Below are 27,342 nucleotides of genomic sequence, written 5' to 3' on the forward strand. Positions count from 1 at the left end.
TTTGTGATCAGTACATCTAACGCAGAAAAGATGATCCAATTTCCAACCAATCACAAGACACCAGACAAGCCACAAGCAGTTTTGCAGTTTTGCTTTAACAGGGCTAAACAGGGGTTAGCTACCTGAGTTCTTAAGCGAGCGTAAGTGAGCATTTAAAAGGAGTTATTTTATCCCTCATTGGTCTTCTGATCTGTGAAAAAGAGGGGCCATGGGCATTCAGAAGCCTGCTTATATTTCCTGACATTTTGGCCTGATTTACAGTATTTTGACATCTCATACATAACTGCTCTGCTAGATAGCCATGGTCATTGAAGGACCATGTATCAGATCAATATGCTGACAGAGAGTCAGGCATGCAAGACCTGTATCATTTTGTGAGAAATCTCTTTACATTCAGAAGATGCAAGACCAGTGAAAGGCATTAGATAACCCACACGTTAGAAGACCTACATGCTCTTCTAACACAGATCCTAATATGTAATTAAATTTGTAACATCACAATTTTGTGCTTATTTATGAATGACATGGTAGTTATATGGAGCCTTTCAGAGGAATTCTTGAGAATCAACTGATTTAAGAGTTAGCTGTTTTAATTTTACTGGCAGCTTCCTCACCTATAAATCTGTAATAACTTTCACACTGCCAGCACTGGCAAAGGAAGAATGACATTGCAAAACATCTAGATACTAGATTGTTGGGTAAACTTCATGATACATTTCCACACTATAAACATTTAATGAAATCTGTTCCCAACAGACTATTTACTCCATCAATCTATTTCATGGCACTGTATTTGCAACAAGAAGATAGAGCAAAGGTTGTTTTAGGTCCTTAGCCAATAGAACATGCTGTTAAGAATGAAAAGTGTAACCATCTAATTCATAGCATCGTTTTAAGAAGTAAAATGCTCTGTAAATTGCTCTTTATCTAACTCACACAGCTTCAGTTCCCATTTGGGTTACCTAGGTAAAAATATATTTAAAACTCCATAAACAAATGGCTTTTTACAACAGAATTCTATGTTCTTATGTTTCTGAATAAAACCAAATTCAATCCAAAAGACAATTTTTTTATTTCATGATTATCACAAATCTTAAAATTTAAAACAATAGTAAATTTAATTACACTTTTTAAAAATCATTAAAATAGTGCTGCTCACATACAGTCAAGATTAATTTGTCTGTGGTCAGAAGATGCAATCATTTTGCCAAATTTTGTTTAAAAAAATTGTAGTTTAAAAAAATTGTAATCAAGACAAGTAAATAATAGCTCTCATTTAAAGTATATAATTTGTCATTCAGAACTTCATTGTAACAAATCATGTATTACTCTTTTTTTTATTCCATTTATTAAGAAAATAGATTAGAAACTATAATTTTAAAACCCACTGTGAGAAGCAAGGAAGGATTACACACAACATGCAATTGTAGCCTTTTCCTTTAGGGGAAACAACCTGTGCAGATTCAGCTTTGAGCATGACTGAAAGGTCTGTTTTGGTCAAACTGCCACTACAAGATTTGTGTCATATTTCAATGTATTTTTCTACCCTGTCATTGAAAATTTTAGGAAAAAATCTACTAGCATCAGTCATAACACAATTCTTCTGAAAATGTATCAACAAAATTAGAGTTACAAGGCTGAGATCTGATAAGTCCAAGGATTTACAACAAAAAAGACCAATATTTACAAATTTTTTTAGAAACTTTTATTCCTTTTGTTGATCTGGGCCTACATCAGTTACACCACAAGAGAAGCATGGTCTGTAATCTCATCTGCAGGAGAACTTTTACCGTTTTTGTCAAGACAATGGAAAAGAACACTGGTAAGAGCCAGAGCAGCCATGAGAAAAAGTGAAAGTTTCATACAAAAGCTTAGGATCAGGTCAGGAGTAGAAAAATAACTGACCTTCTCTAAGTATTTGCTTAAGTAATGGAAGTAGAAATGCAGAGTTTGTGAAGGCATATTGTTTATGTCACTTTATTTAATGATAAGCAGAAAATATAATCAGGTTTCCAACTTCTCCAATTCTATAATGAACCCATTGACAAGTATTGGAGTAAAGGACTTCTATTTGTGATGTACTACTTCAAATGCAGTCAAGGTAGCAGTGATCACCATCATCTGATATCCACTGTTATTTGTAAACTGAACTCATGGGTTCTATCCACTTATTTGAGGATGTACCTGTCTTCATTATTAGCGAGACACTTGGAACTAATTCTTCCCTGCTGTTTGAAGGAAGCCAAATATTGAACATACATGAAGACTTAATTCCAAACTCTTTTGCAAGAAGTGACCCCTTCCCATGAAATAATATAGAGTGATACTATTTAGACTAGGACTAAGCAAAGCATCAGTTTCTAATGCCTTTAGGTCCATCACTGACGATAGCTGTAGTTAATTAAAAAAAAAAAAAAACCACCATTTTTCCAAAAATGTTACAGTCTCACAGGTTTACGTACCTCAAGCTCATCAAGTGCACTTCCAAGAGTAGCTGTGTGAGATGTAGGTTGTCCCACTTTATTTCCAACTCCTTGGGAAGCATTAGAAATTACATTGAGAGCATTCTGTATTTCATTGCAAATTGAATCCTTGCTGGCTGCAAGGGATGCAACATCTGAATGTTCCAAACAAGCTGAACATACTGAATGTAGGAGAGAGGAATTTTCCTTCAGGGACGCACGTGCTGCAGCAATTTCATCTCGCTGATTGCTAGATTTCAAATCCTGTCAGCAAAAGAACATGCTGTTTATTTCCAAAAGCACTTCAAACCTGACAAGTAATGTAGAAACAATTATTTTCCCTATCTCTGCTCTAAGGAAACATTGAGTTAAATTCATCAAAGATTGTGAAAATGGACTACAACAGTAATTAGAATTGAATCGTCTTTATCTCATGAAAAATGAACAACATCTGTGTAAAAAAACCCAAATTTTTATTGTGCCCTGTAATCAGAACCATGAACTGTCCATATTTTTCTGGTTTTAAGCATAGTTTTCCTATGAGAAAACTGGCTTCAAAATTAACTGTCTTTCCTCCAGACAGGTCTTTCTTCATAAGTAATAGTGGAGGACAGAGGTGCAAACAGGGTTAAGCAAGGAATTCTGTGATTGATGCATCTAAACAAGTTTCCTGTGTTTGCTTCCCTGCCCCACCAGCATACATCCTGAGCACACTGCAGAAAGGAACAGCAGGTCAGGGATGAGAATCCTGTACTCCCGGGAAATGGGAAGTGTGGAAGGTGTGAAAATGAGAAAGGTGCTTGAGAGAAGCTATCTCTGAAGTGCCACTGCCTGTTTCTCTTCCTGCTAGGTACACACTCAAAGCACTCACGGATCTTGCCACAATCATCTTGTTCCTCCCTTCTCCACGCAGATCTTATTGAAACACTGCTGCTTCCTGCCAGCCCAGACAACAAGGAACGCACAGCTCAACAGAGCTGCCAAGTCAGATTTAACTGTTCCTAGGAATCAAGCTTGGCAGCTGTTCTTTGAACAGGTGAAAGTTATAGACTTTAGAACAACCATATAATCAACATCAGGATTGCAAAGAGCCTCCTGTCTCATCCTATTTTACTCTAGACATTCTCCCAACTCTCCTTCTGCATCTTGTTTCTTTAAAAAAACACCTGGTAGATATTTGCAAAATGGCTTGGGTAAAGGAAACAGTTAAATTTAGGGAAAAAATAAAAGAGGGAAAACAGCACAACAGAACAATAAAAGCCTGTGGCACCAGCGTCAAATGATAAAAAGAGGCACAATGAAGAATGAACAACAAAAAGCATACAAAACTGCTCACAGCCTGCTCTAAAGCAAACTGAAGTCTTTCTAATTATTTTATTTTGCATTGCATCAGGCTCTATATGCATTATTTACAAAAGCATCACAGTATCCACTTCTCACTGCATCAAGTTTGTAAGTTTATGGTTGAAGAAAAGAGCATTCACTATTAAATGAACCAGTCCTATAGTTTTTAAATCTCATTTACTGCAAGATACACATTGGACATAGGATTGCATCTTACTTCCGCAGGCTAACTTGGAAATCTCAGCATTATAGCTAAAAACAAGGACACACAGGGAGGCAGTGGAGCCTTAAACAGAGGCAGACAGTGGCTTAACCAGATGATCATCTGAATTAGAAAACTGAGTTATTTTCTGGAGCTTATGAATACTTAACATATTTTTACATTTTCAATAAACCAATATATAATTGAATCCTGCACCACTGTGCAGGAATTACTTTATTGCCCCATGTGCTCAAATCCAAATACTATTGCACTTCCAATCTTGGTAAAGCATCTGCAATTTATCCAATGCACTCTCATCAAAAATTGGTATTTACTTTTAAACCCAGACTCCTGCTCTAATTGGCAAATCTACCTTTCCTAAAATTAAACTGAAAGACAACAGAATGCACTCTTTTCTCCTGTGCTGCAAGAAAGCTACAGACCAATACAACACTTCAGCCTAGCTGCCTTCTGTTCTTAACCATTTCTTACTTTGCTGCATCATATGCAAACAATCAAACTCAAAAGTCCTTCCAAAAGACTTGTTCCCACCCCCAAAAAAAACCTAACAGTGCTGTCTAAGCAGGAATGAGGGATCCATAAGAAATGCAAAACTGGCAAGCCAGCAGCACAAAGCCAGTAACAGCAAGTCATCAGCATCTGGAAACATGTCTGGAAACAATCCAAAAATTTCAGTGTGTTAATGTTTTTAAAACACAGAACGCTTTGTTTCACACAATATTGTGTAGAGTTTGAGAATCATGGTATTGGTAAATTTGCTTATGAAGAGCTTCACATTTATTCAATAAAACTATTTTTTAAAAATAATAATGTTTAGACCCATGAAATTCCTCACTACTTCATTGTTCAGTTGTGAGCCTTGGACAGCCCAAAAAGAAGGTGTAGAGCTACTGTCTTTCCCAACTTGATGAAGAATTCATTCCTCAAGATTTTTTATGTGAACAAGAGACAGTTGATAATTTGTCTGGCCTTCTGCACAAACAGGCCAAAAAAACCCTACAAATGAGTGATTTCTCTATCCAATCTCTGTATATGTGCATTATCAGAATAGTAACCAGTTCTCTGAAGAAGGAAGTTAGTCTCTGCAAACTGATCGTTAATCCCTAGTCCATACACTTTTTCCACTGGGGAGAAAAATGCAGAAACCGTCTGATTCCTTTTCACTTGTCAAAGATAATATAACACTAGGAAACACAAGAAAGCAATGCTGAGAAAGTATACAGTTTCTTTTAAGTTACCCTTTGATACACACTTTTAGTCAAGTTACCCAACTAAGACCATAGGCTTCTAAAGGTCTGAGCATTCAGTGTCAAATTTGGCTGCACTGAAATTTGGACTCAAATAGGTACTCTGTACTTGCTGACCCTTGCCCAACTATACTACAATAATTCAGACACAAAATGCAATAAGACAACACGCTACTTAAGTGTGCAAAAGAATCATACAGGGGTAAGTGTTTACATATAAGACTGAAGTATCTGTAAAACATGGCACCAGAACAAGAGGAACAGAACACAAACCATGCCTGTGTTTTTTGTTACTCAGATTGTTGTAAGCATGGATGGATCATCTTTTATCTGCACAGAGGCAGAAGACAAATATAACTACAGAGAAGAAATTTTCCAAACCAGTTCTTACTACTACTTTCTTTATACCATAATATCTGAGCATCTGTAGTTCATCCAAGTACACTACTGAGTTCTAGTCTACTTTTTCTTCACAGTTTACCACTTCCCTCTTATTTCAACTCTTCTTTAGACTAATGGACTATTTCCACTGGTCTGGGATGTGTTCTTCCATACTAAGTTAGCAACTGAGCCCTAGATGAGACGTCACATGAGACAACCTGAGATCAAAGATAATCCTGTCTCCAATCCTTGCCAATTTTAGAGGCCCGGTATAGTGATACTTCCCCAGGCTGCTGTCCCACGCCCATCCCAGGACATACTATTCTGCCTTCCTCATACCTGCCTGTCCCTGATAAGAATAGAAAATAAATGGATAGTCACAAACTCCCAGCTGTGGATTGTTCCAGCCAAACATGGTGAATGGACAAGACGACTTCAAATGGAAAACTTGAAAACTACCTTCACAGTTAAGCTTGTGTTGCACTACTTCAGTAATAAGAAAAAAATACCCAAACAACTGGTTTTTATCACACTTGATATATTTAAGGTTTGACAGCACAATACACCAGGAAACCAGCTCTTGTTCACTGAGTACTCATATCAGCACAACTCATTGGAACCAGGCATCACTGTGGGTATAAATCACACTGCCATATTTTGCACCAGCTGCAGTCAACACAAGGTTCACAAAGGCAGCTTCAAATAAAGTGCGCTGCTGTCCCCTAGCTCTCTTTGCAGAGACAGATATCACTGAACTGAGTTTTTTATATTTATGAGGAAAAACACAGCTTTACAAACCCCACAATTTCATACTACTATAGGGCCAGGGGATAAAAGCATTACTTTTTATCACAACTTAAACTTGGGCTTTAATGTTCAGCTTTCAGTCAAAAGTGACTGCCAAATTGTGTATATTTGGTGAATCAAAGACACTAACAAAGCTCGAACTCTTCCAAATTTATTTATGCACTCTTTATCTGGGTAAGGCTCCAGTGTACCTATTTCGTAAGTACTATGTAGTTTTACTCGGCAGAAGAAAGTATCTCACAGACAAGAAAGTGAAAAAGATCTGGAGTTGATACTGACTGCCCCATTGCTCTTCAGCTATGTCACTCTTGGCAAGATAATACTACTTTCACACAGGTTTTAAAGGCTCATACCCATCAGGGCGCTGAGAGCACTGCCAGGCCTCACAGGCCCTGCCAACCTCATCTGGGGGCTCCATTCACACCCCACCCTTGGGCCCTGGAGCCCCAGCTCAGCTCACTGGGACCTTCAGTCCCTCCTGAGCTATGTCATACAAGTACTGGTCTCCAGCTCAGCCACAGCTGCCCCCCCACCTGGACATGGCCCCCAGGCCCAGGCCTCAGCACACAGACTGGCCTCCTGAGCTCAGTCCTGCCCTGTCACCATGGTGCCTCCATGACACCAACTGGGCTATCTCTCACCTGGCTGCCCTCACCAGTCCGGACCCTCAGCTTGATCCATGGACTCACTGCAACATCCAATACCTTTTGCTAAATAGATAAGCAGGATCACCTGTTACCAACTCTGTCATAAAGCTGACCCTGCCTGCTCCACAAAACGCTATGTTCGCAGCAGTTAACAGCATGACCTCATGGCCCCTTTCCTCCACTCCAGGCTTTTCACTACACATCTGAAATTATGACCTACACAAGTGACTGTAACCATACAAAACACAGACACAAACCCACACTAGGAAAATGCCTGACTTAGGGTAATGGCTTTGTTAGCACAAAAAACATCAATAGATCACAGACCTGTACTACACTGACCGTAAAAGGTCACCTTACCTGCATTCACAGCAAGTCGAACAGCACTGAGAAGGTATGCCAGTAAATTCAGAGCACTGCTGAATCAAAGGAATTTGTTTGAACACACCCTGGTGCATTTCTCGTTGACTGAATCAAAAGCCTGCCATTACCTCTAGGAAGCAAAGGATTAGATCTTCCAGTGTCATAGGGATGGAAGCTCACTGGTAACTCTTCTTAAAAATATCTCATCTGCTCCTTCACAGAGAAAGCAGGTATTCCCAAAGCCAGTTCACTCACATTTTACTTTTTTACTTTTTTTAAATACACAGGTTTCCAGTCCAAACAGGTAGATGAAATATATTAACAATCACACTCCAGAATTTTTTTTTTCCTTTGTAATTTCTCTTCTCCAATAGACAACCATGAAACACAGACAATCCCCAAAACAGCAGGCACCTGTTTGTAGGCGCCTGTTTGTTTGCAGGCACCACAGGAGTATGCCATTTTAAAAGGTGAATCTTACCAGATTGACCAGGTCTGGAGGCAAAAATAGGAACCTATCTTTACAAAGCAGCAACTCAATATGCTTGATTGTCGGGAATTCCAAGCTAACTTTCAATAAAAATGTCTTAACCAGCCTCGATTTATTTTTCCTAACTTCATCAGCAGTTCTTAGCGTCTCATGCTAAACTATACTAAAGCACATATACAGAGTACATAAACACCATATATCTACACACTCTGTATGGCTGTAAACGGTAGGCAGAGCTTGTTTGCATCAGCCTTATGCATGAATACACAAAATGGGAAGCATCACACTACAAAGCCATGTCAATGTTATCATAGGACTAAACCTTAAGTAATACTCTCTGCCTCTAAGATAACTCAATATTGTCTTTATAAAACCATAATTTTCAGTCAACTTCGAGCAAGCAGAAAACAGATTTACAGGACTGAGGTTCCCAGTAGAAGCAAAGCCTTGAAACCTTCTCTCTGTATCTATACCTATTTACTATTAACCATACTCAAACTGATACATAATACCACAGAAAAGCAAAGCTATCCCATACAAAGTATAAAAACCTGCCCATGACTGGTTAATATTCCAGCTTTTTTAATTTACTAATGTCTCTCAGGAGTTCACTGTTCTGCTGGGAAAGGTACAGCTTCTTGTGATGACACTGTTGCATCAGATTGCAACTACTGCACAATATTCTATGCGTCTCATGCTTCAGCAACTTCTAAGCCGGTTAGAACTGACAGAGTAACACATTGCTGTCACTTCTCTGCCCATTATTTCAGGATTTGGTCCCAACGCTTCTAATACCCTGCTCTGTTAACTTTCAGTCTCCTAGATGAAGTAGCTGATTTTGAAAGGTAGCAAAGCAATTTTTCCCTGTAAGAATTAATATAAGAATTTTTCTTTAGAGTCCAGCAATCCTTTTTCTGCAAACATACACCACTTAATATATTAGCTCACAAAGGTTTTCTCCTAGTACAGTTATGGTCACATTTGTCAGCAATGAACTTGCCTGGAACTAGAGTGGGGAAAATTCATCAGGGAGAGGGCTCTGAAATTAGGAACTTCCAGAAGGTCTTATCATGTCTTGAAGACAAGGAGATGGCTAATGAAGATGTGAAGGACAGGAAGCAAGGAAGAAAGAGAGGGAAGTAATACAGCAGAGATACAGATTAATTTCAAGAGAGAAAAACAGGAAATGAGGGAAATAAAACACTAAAGAGTGAGAGTGAAAAAGTGTAAGGAAGATTAAAATGAAGAAATAATGGATGGGAAGGAGTCAGTGAAATACCAAACTCACTTGTTTCCAAGCACTTGGAAATAGAATAGCCGGTGCAGAAGCATCCAGAAGTAGGGCAGCATCAGCCTATAGTCCTCTTATGTAACTTAATGAGTAAAGCAGCAATCTTTTCTTTGTGAAGAAAAAGCAGAGTAAAGTAGTAATTTTTTTCCTTTGTTAACATTTTTACCTAAGGAATACCTTCACTTTACGCTGCTGTCAAATACAGTTTAAAATTTTCAGAAGTCCAGTGTTTTCATGATGTAATTTTCCTATCTAAACTTGCTTTGTTTTCAGTGCTTAGCTCTTAATGTGACTTGGAGATAGATCTCTTTACAGAAAGCTAAAGCAGTGGCAGGTGTAACCATTTGTTTCAGAAGTGCACAGTATCAGGTAGCATTAGCTTGACATATGTTGTTTCAAATTCTATCTTATGCTTTAAGCTAAATAATCTGCTGGTTAACATCCATACTTGAGAGAAAAGAGCTCAGAGATTGACACATATTTCTGGCAGTCAAGATAATTTATAATTTAATGTAAAGCTTAATATTAAAGCAACCTATCACAGTTTTCAATGGACAAGGAATTTGTGCATACATACCTAAGTAATACAAGGCAAATAATGGAGAACATGGAGCTTGCAGAAGTAGGAAGTTCAGAAGATATGCCAAAGCAGGACCTAACTTCTTTCATACAAGTAAAGACACCTGAAAACTGGCATTTGTGAGAAATGTGTTGTGGTTTAGCCCCAGCCAGAAACTAAGCACCACGCAGCTGCTTGTTCACTCCCCTTGTCCCCACACCGAGGGATGGGGAGAAGAATTGGAAAAGAATGTAAAACTTGGGGGTTGAGATAAGAACGATTCAATAATTAAAATAAAATAGGGGAAAAAAAAGAAACAATAATAATAGTAACAATAATAGTAAGGATAACAAAAGGAGAGAGAATGGGAGAGGAATAAAATCCAAAGGGAAGGGAGAAAAACGAAGTGATGCACAATACAGTTGCTCACCACCCACTGACCAATGCCCAGCCAGTCCCCAAGCAGCGATTCACAGGCCCTGGCCAACTCTCCCCAGTTTATATACCGGGCATGACATTCTATGGTTTGGAATATCCCTTTGGCTAGTTCAGACCAGCTGTCCTGGCTGTGTCCCCTCCCAATTTCTTGTGCCCCTCCAGCCTTATCGCTGGCAAGGCCTGAGAAACTGAAAAGTCTTTGACTTAATATAAGCATTAGCTAGCAACAACTAAAAGGTCTGTTATCAATATTGTTTTCACACCGAATCCAAAACACATCATTGCACCTGCTACTAAAAAGAAAACTAACTCTAACCCAGCCGAAACCAGGACAAAAATGACAGGTTAAAACTATTCTGCAAATATTCATTAAAAAAAAAAAAAAAAATCAAAGTAAAACACATTGAGCAAGACCCAATACAAGATACTTCATACTGTAGTTATTTCAAAAGTATGGAAAATATAAAGTAACAGCATTCATATATAGTAAAATGCACAGAATACAGCTGTTAAAGCTTTCAGTAAATGTTTTAGCCTGGAATTTTTCAAGGGAAGATGACTCATTGAAAAATGTGGCAGAATGACACTTATTCACAATTATTTCTGCAATTTTATTAAATTCTCATACTTGATTTTTTAACAAAGATTTTAATAAAAAGGGACATGGGGGTATTTATTAGACTGAACATTTGTTTCATTCTCTGCCTTAGGCAGTGGCTCCTTAGGAACAATGTAAGTAAAACTATTGGTAGTGGAAGATCATGTTATACATAGTCCACTAGCATTTTTTCACTGATACACAGTTTAACAGATACCAAATAGATCTTTCACACTTAGCCTGTTCTGTTTTAGCCATCTTTTTATTCAAATAGTCCTGTCTAAACATATTCTATCTGCCACAAGAGTTCAGGATCTCTTTCTCCAACAAATCAGCTCAAGTTCCCCTAGGTACAAGTTTTCCTAGTCTCAAACAGAGAGTATAGTGCCATTTTCCTAGATTTAATATCTCAATATGACAGATGTGAAATCATCAACAATAAACAGGTACACAACTCATATCAGGCAGCCTGTTCCAACTGCTATTTTCTCACAGATAATATACTCAACAAATATTCATGGCCCTTGCCCCTATTCTTCTGTCAAACTCCAGTTACAGTTTAACTGCTTTTAACATTCATTGTAGAGACTTCCGAAATACTTAAATAAGCTCATTTCCTTTTTTAATTAAAAAAATCCAAAACTAAAACAAGCTAAATCAAGTAAATCAATGACAAAGCCTCACACACTCTCTTGAGATGGAACAATTAAAGCACTACAGGGAATATTGTTTCTATAACATGAAGACACATACAATTGACGTGCATAAAGAGCAGCACTAAAGCAAATAGAACAGAAGTGCTAATCCATCAAAACAAACTTCTTATCATTACCCATTTCAGAAATATTAACAGTAGGTTTTGGTTTTGCTGTTCAGCTTAAACTGCAAAATGAGCTGGTTTCAAGTATTTATCATGGACAATAGTTTCCTTTTTTTTTTGTATATCGGTTTAAGTTTTTAATGTTGTTTTCTGCATACCTTGCAAACACTTAGAGGACAGCAACTCAGAGCAAGAAAGAAAAGCCATAAGCCCTTGAGCTCTGTACTGAATATTAACGCATTTGTATATCATAGATTTAATACAGAACTGAGAATAAATGACTTCCAGCAGCTGCACTCTGTACCTATAAATTGCTGTGAGTACTACAAAATCCATACAGAAGAAGAACAGCTGTATAATTTACAGCATCAGTATCTGTCAATGAATGCTGCAAATATAGAACTTGATTTCTTCGTTTTAACATTCCTATAAAAATTAGAAATTACCCTTATATAGATTCTATTTAGATTAGAACGTTTATTCATCTTCCCTGATGGCACTTCAATGCAGAATGTCATTTACTTCTTACCAGTGTTAAACAAAAATCAAAAAGCATAAACACCAAGAGTTTTATAAAATAAATGTAAGAAATGTGTATAAAGCTAATGATCAGCATGTCATATTTTACAAAAAAATATGCTATGTACTATACATTGAAAAGTATAGTGCTCTGATCAGATGGTTTATATTACACAAGAGGTGTATGCTACACAAATCCACAAGAAGCATATCTCAGGTTTAAACAGCTGGATATTTTTCAGGATGGATCCTTACCAACAGTAAGGCCAACCACCATATCCCACATTCCTATTGCTCTTTATGCTTCAGAGAATTTTGCATCACTTTCACAGCATTGTGAGACCAGTCCAAGAGTATGACTCAATAGACTATAAAATATGTGGTATAACACAGTAGCTATAAAAATGGTATATACTGTAACCAATACCTAAAACCTGCATAATTTGATTAATTTTGTGGAAGAAATCCAAGTTTTTGGGTTCCAAATTCACACGCCCATTCAACAGCTATACATGATTACTTATTTGTGAACACCAAGCAACGGATTTTTAAGGGATAAACAAAACCCGAATTTTTCACTAGCAAGGAAGTACAACTTATCAGCCTGTGGGTTTGGTTCAGAAAATGAGAAAAACTTCTGAAGTTTATTTTTTTCCAGACATCACATTTTAACAGGTGTATTTATAAAAAACCATTCCATAACAGCACCTTTATTAGCATAAGTAATTTCAAAATTCATGCAACCAAAATTATTTTGTATTGTTGAAGGCATTACAAATAGTTCCTTCAAGAATGAGATCAGTATAGAACTGCATTGCCTAGTACATCTATTACCTTAAGAGACTACTGTCTGTTAACAGTACTTCAAACCCCCATTTTAATTTATATGTCAGCTTCCAACTTTTATAGTTGAAATGACTCAGCAGGAAACAATGTCTTCCTGGTCTCATAGCAAGTGACAGCTAACCCCATAGCGCATTTCTTTTATAGTAATAAGGTTGGTAAATGTAGCATTCTTGATCTTTAAATATGTAAGAAATAAGGTGTTTAAGTCCCACAAAAAAATCCAACTGAGTTAATCTGATCTGAAATAAGACATTTCATTGTGATTTTTGTTGCAGAAAATCAGAAAAGTCCCAATATATAATTCCCATTTTTCTAAACTGAATGCTCTATCTGAAGTTCAGTCATATGAAACCTTTCAACCAGTCAGAACACAGCTTTATCCCTGTATCAGACACAAAACACTACAAAACAAAACAGCAAGTCTGTTTGTATGTATAATCACTTGCGGCACTAGCTGTTAAAATTCAGTGGGTTTAACACAACCCTTAACCTTAATACAAGGAGTACAACAGGCAACATCGACTCATAGAATCATTTAAATTGGAACAGACCTTTGAGATCATGAAGTCCAACCGTAAACCCAAGACTGCCAAGTCCACCACTAAACCATGTACCTAAGCACCACATCTACATGGTTTTTAAACACCTCCAGAGATGGTGATTTTACTACCTCTTCCCTGGGCAGCCTGTTCCAATGCTTGATCACCCTTTCAGTGAAGAAGTTGTTCCTAATACCCAATCTAAACCTCCCCTGGTGCAACTTAAGGCCATTTCCTCTTGTTCTGCCACTTGATAACTGGGAGAAAAGACCAACCCTCAGCTGTCTACAGCCTCCTTCAGGTATCTGTATAGAGCAATAAGGTCTACCCTAAGCCACCTCCTCTCTAGAACAAACACCTCCAGTTGCCTCAGCTGCTCCTCATCAGACTTGTGCTCCAGACCCTTCACCAGCTTTGTTGCCCTTCTCTGGACACACTCCAGCACCCCTACGTCCCTCCTGAAGTGAGGAGTGCAAAATGGACCATGGTATTCAAGGTGCCACCTCACCTTGGTACAGGGGGACAATCACTGTCCTTGTCCTGATGGCCATGCTATTTCAGATGCAAGCCAGGATGCTGTTGGCCTTCTTGGCCACCTGGGCACACTGCTGGCTCACGTTCAGCTGACCATCAGCCAGCACCCCCAGGTCCTTTCCCACCAGGCAGCTTCCCAGCCGCTCTGCCCCAGCCTGTGGGGTTCTTGTGACCCAAGTGCAGGACCCGGCACTTCTTGTTGAGCCTCATACAAGCAGCCTCAGCCCATCCAGCCAGCCTGTCCAGATCCCTCTGCAGAGCCTGCCTGCACTCCAGCAGGTCAACACTCCCCTCCAACTTGGTGTGGTCTACAGACTTGCTGAGGGTGCACTTGATCCCCTCATCCAGACTGTTGATAAAGACGTTAAACAGAACTGGCCCCAGCACTGAGCCCTGGGGAACACCATTTATGACTGGCCACCAACTGGATGTAACTCCTTTCACCACCACTCTTTGGGCCCAGCTGTCCAGCCAGCTTTTTACCCAGCATAGAGTACACCTGCCCAAGCTATGAGCAGCCAGCTTCTCTGGGAGAATGCTGTGGGAGATGGTGTCAAAGGCTTTACTAAGATCCAGGTAAACAACATCCACAGCCTTTCCCTCATCCACCAGGTGGGTCATCTTTTCATACAAGGAGATCAGGTTTGTTAAGCAGGACCTGCCCTTCATAAACATGCTCTTAAGATAGCTGTGCTCCGTAGAAAAAACATCCAAAATGTGATTCTCATTAATACAAGAAAATGTAGTGGAAAGCAGTAACAGCTTGAAGCTCATTAGGGAAAATATGATGCAGACCCTACAGACCCTGTGAAACACTGAAATTTTTACCTTCACCAAATTGTCCTTTAATAGGTTGGTTACAGAGTTGCACTGTATCTCCTAAAGAATAAAATATGAATCCACAGCAGATCAAAGTCATCATCAGAAACAAACAAATCTGCTTCACTTCATCATCATCTCCCTACCTCAGGACAGATCAAAGAAGCCTGTAATTGTCTTTCCTTGAAAGAGAGGAAATAGTAAAGAACTCCCAGCTTCCCGCAGCTTGGCTGCAGTTTTACCAGATGTCCTTCACCCAGCCATATGCTGACTTCCTTACTTTTTTTTTTCACTCATCTAAGAGATAGAAACCTATAGGAATCCTTTCCTTATATTAATAATTTTCATTATTAATTCAATCTTTTCATTAGCAGTGGAAAATTTATGTAAATGGCTAAAAAATGTTATCAGAAGTAGTTGGATTTGGGTTTCCTCCCCTTCTTTTTATTATGATAGTATCAACAGTGTGGAAGAACACTAAGGAATTAGAACATCCAAAGACTCATCTAATGAAACTGATGGAGAAATTTTTGAGTTCAAGGGGTTTTTTTAAGTATAGTTATTCTCTCTGTATTACCAAGTTCTTGCTTTGGAGCAATTTATTATTTTTCTTATAAACCCCTCAGCATAATAAGCCTTAACAGAATACACTCATTTCTATGACTAGCAGTTTTGCACAAATGATAATGAGGTCAGTTTTTCCATTGAGGAAAGGTCATTGTCAAAGAAAATAGCCTCATCACTAACATTTCTAGTAAGAAACTACAATACCGTGAGGACCTCAGACAATTTAGGGAGCCTAGGACAGCCTTCTTGGTTGAGAAAGATCTACATTACTCAAACTTAAGTGTTTCTAAATAAGCCATTCTTTCCCCTGTTGAATCAAAAGACACCGAATTAGCATTAGTTAAACCCCAGTACCTTACAAATTGTAAAATAAATCATACAATCTTCAGTAAAACCTTCAAGTGCTTATGCTAAAACTCGAGGGAAAAAAAACCCAAATTCTTTATTTAAGAAATGAAATGGAAAAGGTTAAAAATACCAAGCTTTCCCTACTTCCCTTGATCATAATAAAGGAGGAAAACCAAAACTTCTGACACAATTCTGTGCAGATAGGTTAGACAATTTTTGAAAGACACATATATTTTATGCTTCCTCAAAAATAAATCACAAGTTTTCAGGTTTGTCAGGTTTTCAAGAGTTCAGCGGAAGGCAGCTAGGATTGTTAGCTGTGCTGGAGCACATAGCATGAGGCTGCGGGAACCAGGTTTACACAGGCGCGTAAAGACAAGGTTGCATAAAGTAAGGGATCCCATTTACAGACTTTCATTACAAAGAGGGATGTTATAGAGAAGATGGAACCAGGCGTTTCTCAGAGATCCACAGCTAAATGATGAGAGGAAAGCAAATTGCCATCAAGATATTCAGAGAGGAAAAAAGTTCACTGCAAGTGGGTGATGCACTGCAACAGGGAGGTTATGAAATTTTCATCCTTAAAGAAACCCAGAAGTCGACCAGGCAGGAACTGAGCAGCCTGACCTAACTTAGAACTTAGCCATGCTTTGAGAAAACATTGGACTAGATCCCTGGAGGTCACTTTCAGCTAAAGTATGATACTAACTTCAGTTATTCAAGGGCCAAAAGTGAATATTCTGTAACTTTATGGAAAGTTAGGAGTCATCTCTTTTAGGGAGTTTTATAATAACCATGCTTGAATGGTCCTCATCAGGGTAAAGGATAAGCAATTTACCGTTATGGAAGATTCAAAACCACATCCATGTAAATAACTAACTTCAAAGTACTCCAAGGTCCTGGTTCTCCATCTTTGATGCAGAAAGCTCCTACTATTCAGGATATGCAAAGTCTGTCATGGTGAAAAGCTAATTACCCCATATTCCACAAATCTGACAGACTGGGAGGAGGAAACATTTTAGTGGATTTATTTCTGCCTCACCCCCCATGTTGTAGAACTTCAAATTCCAGTTAAGTCTGGGAAAACGTAATGAAGAAAGAATAAAAAAAAAGGAATGGCAGGTGAGATATAGTGTAGAAAAAAAATGGCCTATTTAGCATTGCCTTGTCCAACAATTTCAATTATAAAAAATCTGGTTTCAGCTGTTCATAATTTTGACAAATAAACAGGCTGGGCTAAAACTGATCACATCAGGAATCTGCACAGGGTTGTTTCTCTTTTCTTATTTGATGTTTGTTTGTTTACAGAAAAGATGGGCTGAGGCACTTTCAACTTAAAGGCTACGGAAAGCATTCTCCTCACGTTAACAGTCAGCAGTATTTTCTTGAGAAAATATAGTATTTCCATTTTTTGAAGACCTGACTTAAAATTTGCTTCCCTTAATATCCTGTGAAGTTGCAGTTGCAACAATAAAGATCAAGTACAAAATACTCTACAACATAATGGTTAGGACACTTTTAAGAGACAAGTCTCAGAATCCATCATCCTGAGAGACTTTTCTGACAAGCAACATCTTGTAAGTGTACCAGGGTAGACAAGGTAAAAGAGCAGAATGTAGGCTCTTTTATTTTTTTTCTATCTGTATCCCACCAAAACCTACTTACAATCAGAATGCATGCTTCTTATATATTATCTGATGCTTCCCACACACTTTTCTCACTGAAACACTGGACAGTGTTTTGCTCCGCTCTCAACTACCTGCAAAGACAGCCCCTTTGCTGCTTACAGCTACAGCCATGAGCAAGACTTGTGCACAGAAGCCCAGCTTCCCCAACCTCTAATGAGAAAAGACCCCACAATACTATGGCTACATATTTCATAGCAGAAGTTTTGTCAGTTATCACAGAAACATAGCAAAGTTTGGGTTGAAAAAGACCTTAAAGAACATCTAGTTCCAATCCCCAACCATGGGCTGGGACACCTTCCACTAGACCAGGTTCCTCAGAGCCCCATCCAGCCTGGCCTTGAACGCTGCCAGGGATGGGGCATCCACAGCTGCTCTGGGCAACCTGTGCCAGTGCCTCACACCTGCACAGTAAAGAACTTCTTCCTAATATCTAATACAACTCTACCCTTTTTCAGTTTAAAGCCATTAGCCCTTGTCCTGTCACTAGTGGCCCCTGTAGAAAGTCCCCCTCCAGCTTTCTGGCAGGCCCCCTTTAGGTACTGCAAGGCTGCTCTAAGGTCTCCCCAGAGCCTTCTCTTCTCCAGGCTGAACAACCCCAAGTCTCCCAGCCTGTCTTAGCAGGAGAGATGCAACAGCCCCCTGATCACCTTTGTGGCCTCCTCTGGACTCGCTCAACAGGTCCATGTCCTTCTTACATTGGGGGGGGGCAGAGCTGAACGCAGGACTCCAGGTGGGGTCTCGTGAGAGCGGAGCGGAGGGGGAGAATCGCCTCCCTGGACCTGCTGGCCACGCTGCTTTTGATTCAGCCCAGGATGTGGTTGGCTTTCTGGGCTGCCGGGGCACGCTGCCAGGTCCTGGTGAGCTTCTCGTCCACCAACACCCCCAAGTCCTTCTCCTCAGGGCTGCTCTCAACCCATTCTCCACTCAGCCTGTATTTGTGCTTGGGATTGCCCCCACCCACGTGCAGGACCTTGCGCTTGGCCTTGTTGAACTTCATGAGGTTTGCCCAGGCCCACCTCTCAAGCCTGTCAGAGTCCCTCTGGATGACGACCCTTCCCTCCAGTGTGTCGACTGCACCACACAGCTTGGTGTCATCAGCAAACTTGCTGAGGGTGCACTCGATCCCGCTGTCCCTGTCACCAGCAAAGATGTTAAATGGCACCGGTCCCAGTACCGGTCCCTGAGGGGAGCACCACTCATTACTGCTCTTCACTTGGACATCAAGCTCTTGACCACCAACTTTCTGACTGCGGCCATCCAGCCAATTCCTTATCCACCAAGCGGTCCATCCACCAGGTCCATGCCCCTCTGGTTTAGAGACAAGGATATAGTGTCGGACAGCGTCAAAAGCTTCGCACAAGTCCAGGTAGGTGGCAGCTGTTGCTCTTCCCTCATCCACCAATGCTGTAACCCCCATCACAGAAGGCCACCAAATTGGTCAGGCACAATTTGCCCTTTGCGAAGCCGTGTTGGCTGTCACCAAGCACCTCCTTATTTTCCACGTGCCTTGGCATAGTTTCCAGGAGGATCTGTTCCGTGATCTTGCCAAGCACAGAGGTGAGACTGACTGGCCTGTAGTTCCCAGGGTCGTCTTTATTTCCCTTGTTAAAAATGGGGGTTATGTTTCCCCTTTACCAGTACTTCAGTGGGGACTTCACCAGACTGCCACGACTTCTTAGATATGATGGATAGTGGCTTAGCCACTTCACCCACCAGTTCCCTCAGGACCCACAGATGCATCTCATCAGGTCTCATGGACTGGTGCACCTTCAGGTTCCTTAGATGGTCTCAAACCTGACCTTCTCCTGCAGGGGGTGGTTCTTCATTCTCCCAGTCCCTGCCTTTGCCTTCTGTGACTTGGGTGGTTTTGCTGGAGCACTGGCCAGTGAAGATCAAGGCAAAAAAAGAGTCACTGCATACCTCAGCCTCCTCCGTGTCCCAGGTAAGCAGGACCAGGTCTCCCTCTTCCTTCCAGCGAGGGCCCACATTTTCCTAATCTTCCTTTTATCACCGATGTTCCTACAGAAGCTTTTCTTGTTGCCTCTGACATCCCTGGCCAGATTTAATTCTATCAGGTCTTTAGCCTTCCTAACATGATCCCTGACTGTTTGGACAATTTCTCTGTATTCTTCCCAGGCTACCCATCCTTGTGTTCCACCCTCTGTAGGCTTCCTTTTTGCCTTTGAGCTTGTCCAGGAGCGCCCTGTTCATCCATGCAAGCCTCCTGGCATTCTTGCCCGACAACTTCTTTGTTGGGACACATTGCCTCTGAGCTTGGACAAGGTGATCCCTGAATATTAACCATCTTTCTTGGGCCCCTCTTCCCACCAGGGCTTTATCCCATGGTACTCTACCAAGCAGATTATGACCAGTCAATAAATAAATAAGTGATTTCCTCCAGTCCCCACATTTTCTGCACGTACTCTTGAGAATGCGAGGGACCATGATTGGGATATAGGTTCTGACATACATTAAAGGAAGTGAAAATAAGGGGGGAAATGAAGGAAAGATATGTAGATAAGCGGATAGGGAGAAAGAAAATATGGAAGAAAAGTATGTTAAAAAGCAGGAATGCTAAATTAAGGGAAGAGGTATGGGAAAGTTAAAGGCAAAAAACAGAAGGAATAGCAGGTACAGCAGACCAGTACACATGGCCATTAGACCTTAGTAGCATGTGTCTTGTGAATCCTAAAATCTTCTCAGGGCACGCTATTGGACAGGCAAACACAGCAGTCCCTCCTGATAAAGGGGGAAAGATGAATTCCAACATCTCAAGTGTCACAGAACACAGAGAGAAACCTCAGTTTCTCTGTCCCCTGGTTTCCTCTGCAACAGACTCCTTTTCTTTCTTTGGTGGTATGTCAAGGAAGGAAATAACATATGGTAGACGGGAACAGAGGCTCAGCAGTCATTTTTTTAACTACTACCATAGACATAATATCGTATTTTAATACTTATTTCACAAGGACTCATTAGTAAAATAAGCCTAGGTAAGTCAGTCTAAGCAGCACTGTACTTCACATAAACAAATAATGTATCGAGCAGAAACCACCTTAACACACGTACCATTTAAAAACTCTTTTATTTTTTCCACATTTCATGCAGAAACTTAATTTCATGTGCTCAGCAAGCACTGAATATTTAAACATTACGACTCTCTGCTTCTGTATGCTTCTCACTAGCAGTCACCCCTCCAAGATGAATACCATGTTACTAACGAGCCTATAATTTTCCATTGTTTGTTACAACTTGACTAAACACAGATTTGATCCAAAATCCCCTCAAGCCAAGTGGAAACTGCTACATAAGTCTTTGCGGAAAAAAAAAAAATAAAATATCCGTAACATACACAACAAAAAAGTCCTCTTGTATATTACTGGATTTGTTTTTTATAAAGTTGACTTAGGCATTTCTTTCATTGGCTACCTAAGTCTTGCCCGATTAATTTAAATTTAATTACTTTCACCTCATTACAGTACCAGTCTTTTGTCTGCAGAACACTCACAAATTCTAAGATTTACAAGTATCCAGAGTGCTTTTCATTTATAACTCTGGATGAGTGGTGTAATTTCCTGGGTTGCTGAGACTAGAACGCATTAAATTATGTTCTCTCTTTATCCACCCTAAGCCACACTACAATCAACCTAATATCTTCTAATTTCAGGACTGTGAATTACATTCATATAAAAACTGCAGTAGAGTTCTTTTGTCTTGGAAAGTTTATTTAACATGAAAATAACCTTTCTGAAATGTTTCCTTTCTTCTAGATTATTCTTGTGATAAATTAATGCAGCATTAAAACTTTTTTCATAAGACAATACCTCACTGTTAAAATGATAAATCACTCAATGACTATCTAATCAATTTACTTTTTAGGTTATTATTAGAACATCATTTCTGAAAAGCGAATAGAATTTTTAAAAAGTGTAATCCTTCAGAAAACTGATCTTCAAACCTAAGAAGCATAACTGCCTTCTGAATGGGAACAAATCTTCTGTATTTTATTATAACAGTCATTTTTACACAATATTGGAGAAGTTATTCTTGCTCAGGAAAAAAGCTCCAACATTTCTAATATAAATTCCAGCATGAATGTGGATGCAGTTGTGTATACATATATCTCAAAAGTGAGTTTCCTAAGTTTCCTCCCTGCAAGAGATTTTAAATTTGGGAACCATATTCTGATTCTGCATTACTAGCTCTTCAAGAGAAGAGGTAAAGAATCTCCATCTCCATTCCTCAGTTGGAAAAATTTGCTGTGAGATTGCATAGCAGCACCTAGGATTAAAGCCTCAGCATACAGGCACTGCATAAACCTTACATGAAGGACACTTTGCTCCTGACACAAGATAACAGAAACAGGTAATACATATATAAACAGAGAAGAGAAACTACATGGAAAGGAGAAAATAAACATGTGAGCAGAGGGATTTATCATTTTAACCACATGTTCTGCTTTTTGTTCTCTTAAGCATAATCAGGTTAGGGAGAGAAAAGAATGGAATGGGAGGAGGCAGGAAGTGCTTGTAATTATAAAGGACTGCAGCAATCTTAGGAAAGCTTGTTAAATGTAGGTGACATTCCCAATATGTCAATAATAATAATAATAGCAAAAAAGAAATCTCACTCCTTTTAATGATTACAGAAATGGAAAGAATAGCACCTGGCACAGGACTCATCTAACAGAGAACAAAATAGTGGTCCCAAATGGGAACAGAAGCCATCTGGGCTACTGCAAGACCACAGGCTATATAGAGGCTCTGAACAGGCCAGCTGTACTGTGCACTCACTCCACAGCTTGTGATACAGAGCGAAGAAGAAGGTTCTGCACATAAAGTCCCATAGCACCTTGGCAACCATATTCCTCCAAAGCTAAATAATCCTTCACTTCAAGCATTTTTCATGCTAATCAAATATCAGTAAAAACTACGACTGCCTCATTCTAAGAAGCCACATTTTTCCCAGGTTTGGGTGTTCTTTTTGTGTTGGGGGGGGTGGGGGTGGTGAGCTTTATTTTTTGTTTGGGGGGCATTTGTTGCTTTGATTTTTTTGCCCCCCCCCCCCCCCTTTTTTTTAGGAACCGTCCACTGAAACCAAAGAAATCTGTTTAAAAATTGTCTCCAACATAATTTCGATGTTCTTCATCCCACATTCTCTACAGAATTGTGACCAAACTGGAAACTGTATTAGGAAATCATTGCATTGAAAATATTCTTCTGCTGAAGTGCCACTCATACACTAACACCACCAACAAAAAAACCCACCCAGAAAAGACATTTAACAAATGCATACACCTGCATTCTGTATGCTTACTCACAACACCCACATAGCAGCTGCAGAATGTCTGTTATTAACTATTTTCCCCCACTTTTTTAGACACTCTTCTTGACTTACACAAAAATAATTTGTTCTTGTTAGGCAGTCACAGAATGCTAACTTCTAGATTGAAAATCAGTCTCATCAATCACTTCAGCACAGAAAAATGTCCCAAATGCAAAACATTTGAAATATTTTTTTGAACACTGTATTAAACAACTAGCTCTGAAAACTCAGGTTTGTGAAAGACAGTGAAATATGTTCAGGTCCACTACTGATTCAGCCTGTTAATGCCACAGTAAGAATAGGAAGCTGCCAAAAATGTAAGCACATAATAACACTTCCCACTGGAAAACAATTTTAATAATTACAGTTTCTCAGATAATCAAGAAAGAAATAATATCTCTATAAGAACATTATTTTTTCTATCATAACATGATTTATATCATAACAAAATTATTTCTATAGCATTTGCATTCAATGGCTGCTATATTGCAAGAAAACTTTGATAGCTCTGGACCAGTGTGACATATGTTGTCAGACAATTTGGTATGTTTGGCAACTCTCTTTATGAGGGACTGCATGTGGACTCACCTACAAGGAGGTTTGTGTGTCAATTAGTGAGAATCCTTCAAAAGAGAGAACAAGAGATGTGTAGGTGCCTGCTGATAAGTACATAGACTATGTATTTAGAATTCCAATTATGATAATCATGACAGTTTACAGTAATTAGACAGGAACTAGCAACACCAAAACACACATTTTGTCTGACCTGGCTAAACTTGCAGTTTCAGTAAATTACTAAAATAGTGATATAAATGGATGTACCTGCCAGGAAAAAAGCAATCAGCATGAGACCACTACATAGCCAACTAGCAATATATTATGAGATAAGGGAGAGCAAAAGTTCATTACGTGTGCAATTAAAGTATCTAGGCACCTTTTCCCCCACTGGTTTCTGCATGGCCAGTACTGCTGCAGGAGTATGGTGCTTTGCAGACTGCCTAAATAAAAGCATAGCCTCCAAATAAAAATTCTGGGTCAAACTGGTTGTGCAAGAGAGGTGAGGACCTGTGGCTTGCTGTCAACTTGGAAGAACTGCAACACTCATTACTCCCCTCTGGAAATAATGACATAATCATTTCTTCCAAATGAGACTGCTCAACCCCTCCAACAGAGATGGTAGATTTCCTCTTCCATCCCCTAAACACTTGTACCTAAGAGTACCGCAGCGTGCAAGACCTTTTAACATTACTACTCAGCACTGAAGTGAAACCTGCAGGCACCAATTAGTAGCTTTTGGAAAGCTTCACAAAGGTGCAGCTCAAAGCAGCCTTGTATTCTGTCTCAAGTGCTCCTTTTTGTTGTCCCCCCTCTGATGAAAAATCACATGTGGAATGGAAACTCACTGAGCTCCAGCTTGCTCTGAGTGGGATGTGGATGAGGTTAACAGAGAGAACCCATGAGAACTCCATCACTGTGACCCCCAGCAACTGAACACATTTCTCTTCTGATTATAAGAGGGGTCTAGAGTGAAGAAACCACACAGAACCCTTCTGTGCATCTGGAAACCCAGACAGAAATAATGACTACCTAAGTCCATGTTTCCCTAAGCTTTCCTTTCCCAATGAAAACAGGTCTGTTCTTTCCTGTTATAAAAAGGGGGAAAAAAAAGAAATAAGAAACTTCCAAAGGATAAATCAGTAAAACAAGTTTTAGCTACTTCAGATGTGCAAAGAAAAATTGCATCAAAAACGTAGCTGTTTGCTTCTTAAAGAGAACAAAAAATGACTGTTACTAATATCTTGCTCTTTTAAAAGGCTCCTTATCGAAACACAGACCAATGTACTGGCCTATTGGTCCCTGTCAAGCTCAGACTCTGTTCCTACACACAGGGCACCAATCCAGGAGAAATTGAAGAGGATGACTAAGCTTTTAATCATTGAGCTGGGAACAGTACCAGCCACAGCATGACCTTCAAATGAAGAATAATTTATTTTCAAAAAATTGACCCAAACTTTATTGTTAGGTTAAGTAGTAATTTATTCTGCAGTTTCTTTCCTGGGAGAGGTACAGAATTTTCCAGCAGACTATCTACCCATTAACACCAGGAAGAACTGTTCCAAAGTCATTAAAACTCATTCTTTCGCCACAAGGAACATTTTTTAAGGTACCAAAAGGACCTGATTCATGAGAGACAGTGCCTACTCTCTACTTAAGTCATTCTCTTACTCAGACCCTGATGCAGCAAAGGACTACATAAATCTAATTGAAAATACGGGTGACATCATCAGCCTCCATGGGACTGGAGACATACTTTCTGCTTAATTTAAAATAATTATGATGTGGGCATTGATAGACTAATAAATGGACAGAGATGATTGCCAGTAAGACAGAGAAAAGCTGTTACATGTCACCTCTAATCATCAGGAAAAAAGTCAGATTTGAACCTCTCCTCTTCAAATGAAGGCCCCATATACTGGTGTCAAATCCTTGGACTAAACAGTTCATCAAATACCATATGTCAAAAAATCAAAGACTAATCAAGTGTTCCTGGTTCAGTAATGAAACCTAAAAGAAAAATAATTCTGTCACTTAGATGGAATACATTTCTCAGAATTTGCAAGATTCTTTTATTTTAAAAAAGATTAAATATTTGGGGTTTTTTAAGGAATCTAAGGTTTCAAATTCATAGCTTCTACAAACCACAAAGCAAGACTGCCCATTAGGAAAACTACAGGTAATGATTTTATCATCTTTCTGTTGTCCAGCTCAAGAAAGAAAAACAACATTTTCACTCTCAAATCAATAGAAAACATTCAGCTTTTCATGAATAGACAGTTCATGATGGTAGTAAAAGCCATGTGCTCACAATATGGTGTATTTAACATAGCCAAGAGATCAAGGCAGCCTGTCTTGTATATCAAAATCCAGAAAAATTCAACATAAAATTCCCATATTTTCCACTGTCCACATTAGTGCACAGGATCTCCAGTTTTTACAGAAATACTTTGTCAGGATTATTGTTTTATATACTAGCAAATATAGATTAACTTCTGTAGGACTCAATACTCCACTTTTAAATGCTGCAAACCTTTTACAGACCTCTTTGCTTGCAACTCCATGGTAAAACTTTCAGTTGAGGGAGGATAAGAGTGATTAGAATAATAGTTGCACAGAACTACATCTCTATTTATACATCATCTGCAATTCTATAAATCACATAGATCTGCTTTGAAGAATATTACACTTTTGCATTTGCTGTTTACTATCACACTGAATATCAATTGGATAAGCCACAGCAACTAAGTTAGAACATGCTGCTGCTTCATTAGGAAGCCTTATGCACAGTCATGTTGCAATGCACTACCCACATAACTTAAATCATCGAAGAAAAAAAACCCTTACCATACTCAGAAGTACTTCAATGGGTAACAAGCTGAAAAAACAGATCCCATTAACCCATTTTAGCTTCACTTTTATTTTAGAAAATTTCTGGACATTTCAGTTTTCTTAGATTAATTATCAAAAGTATTTGCTCAGTACAGTCAGCAAAAATATTTCATTAGTTGCTGCAGCTTCAGTGCCAAGCAAAAACATAAGCATGTATGAATGAATAAATCTGAAAGTCCACAAAGGAAGAGTGACATTAGTAATAAGGTGTCTAAGCTCAAATAAAGATGTTACTACATCCTGGAAACACCAAGACTTGGTTATAAAAAGACATAAAACTCTTCCATACCACTGTCACTGTACAACAATGGGACTACATGGAAAAACAAGTTGTTTGGTGAACAGCAGAACTAGAACATAGATACCTGACCTACATCACTCACTACCCAACCTTCAAAGAAAGCATCTAAGTCCTAGCTGGTTTTGCTGTAATCTGTGGTGTTCCTCCCCAGTTGCTAACAAGGAGCTGGAGTTCTCAATGAAATAATTTTCTAGTGGATGCATGTCACCTGTTACCAATTAGACAAAGAAAGAGCTGAGCATGTTGCACCTTGGAACCATTTTACTCCCACTAACCAATCCCACTAGAAATGCTTCAGGGCTAGGGCACTTCCAGAATAAGCTATACAGGTCAGATACCCTTATATTTTTCACTTCCAACTGAATCACAGCACAGTTCTTAATCTATTCCTGCACCACTCATCTTTCTTAACAGATCAAGACAAGTCACAGTTCTGCTCTCTGCTTTCTTAGAGATTACAGGCTTTCCTTCTCACACTAATGACCACTGATTCGTCTGCAGCCAAATTCTGTTCTGGTAATTACAACATCAAAGCAAAAAGCCCACAGGTTACAGCCTGTTGCTGCTTTCTGCATCTAGGTTACACCATCACATGCATGCAGAATGCAGTTTGACTCATGCATTTTACTCTGTCATGGTACAGATTCAGTTAATTTTTTCCTTTAGAAAAATAAAAGGCTGGACTTGAAGAAAGATAATTTTAACAAACACAAACAACCTTGACTAATAGTTGCAATGTGGG

General features: G+C 39.2%; 1 protein-coding gene across 3 annotated transcripts in view; it reads right to left on the reverse strand.

Moving 5' to 3' along the window:
* The window catches only part of CTNNA3 (catenin alpha 3), a 523,251-nt gene that overhangs the window by 397,206 nt on the left and 98,703 nt on the right, over window positions 1-27,342 (reverse strand). For all 3 annotated transcript variants that reach the window (XM_080402757.1, XM_080402758.1, XM_080402756.1), the window contains one exon: window positions 2,463-2,726. In XM_080402757.1, coding sequence (XP_080258883.1) covers window positions 2,463-2,726 — 264 coding nt within the window. The remainder of the gene's footprint in view (window positions 1-2,462; window positions 2,727-27,342) is intronic.

The sequence above is a fragment of the Falco punctatus genome (genome assembly GCF_963210335.1).
Source record: "Falco punctatus genome assembly, chromosome: 9".
Taxonomy (NCBI): domain Eukaryota; kingdom Metazoa; phylum Chordata; class Aves; order Falconiformes; family Falconidae; genus Falco; species Falco punctatus.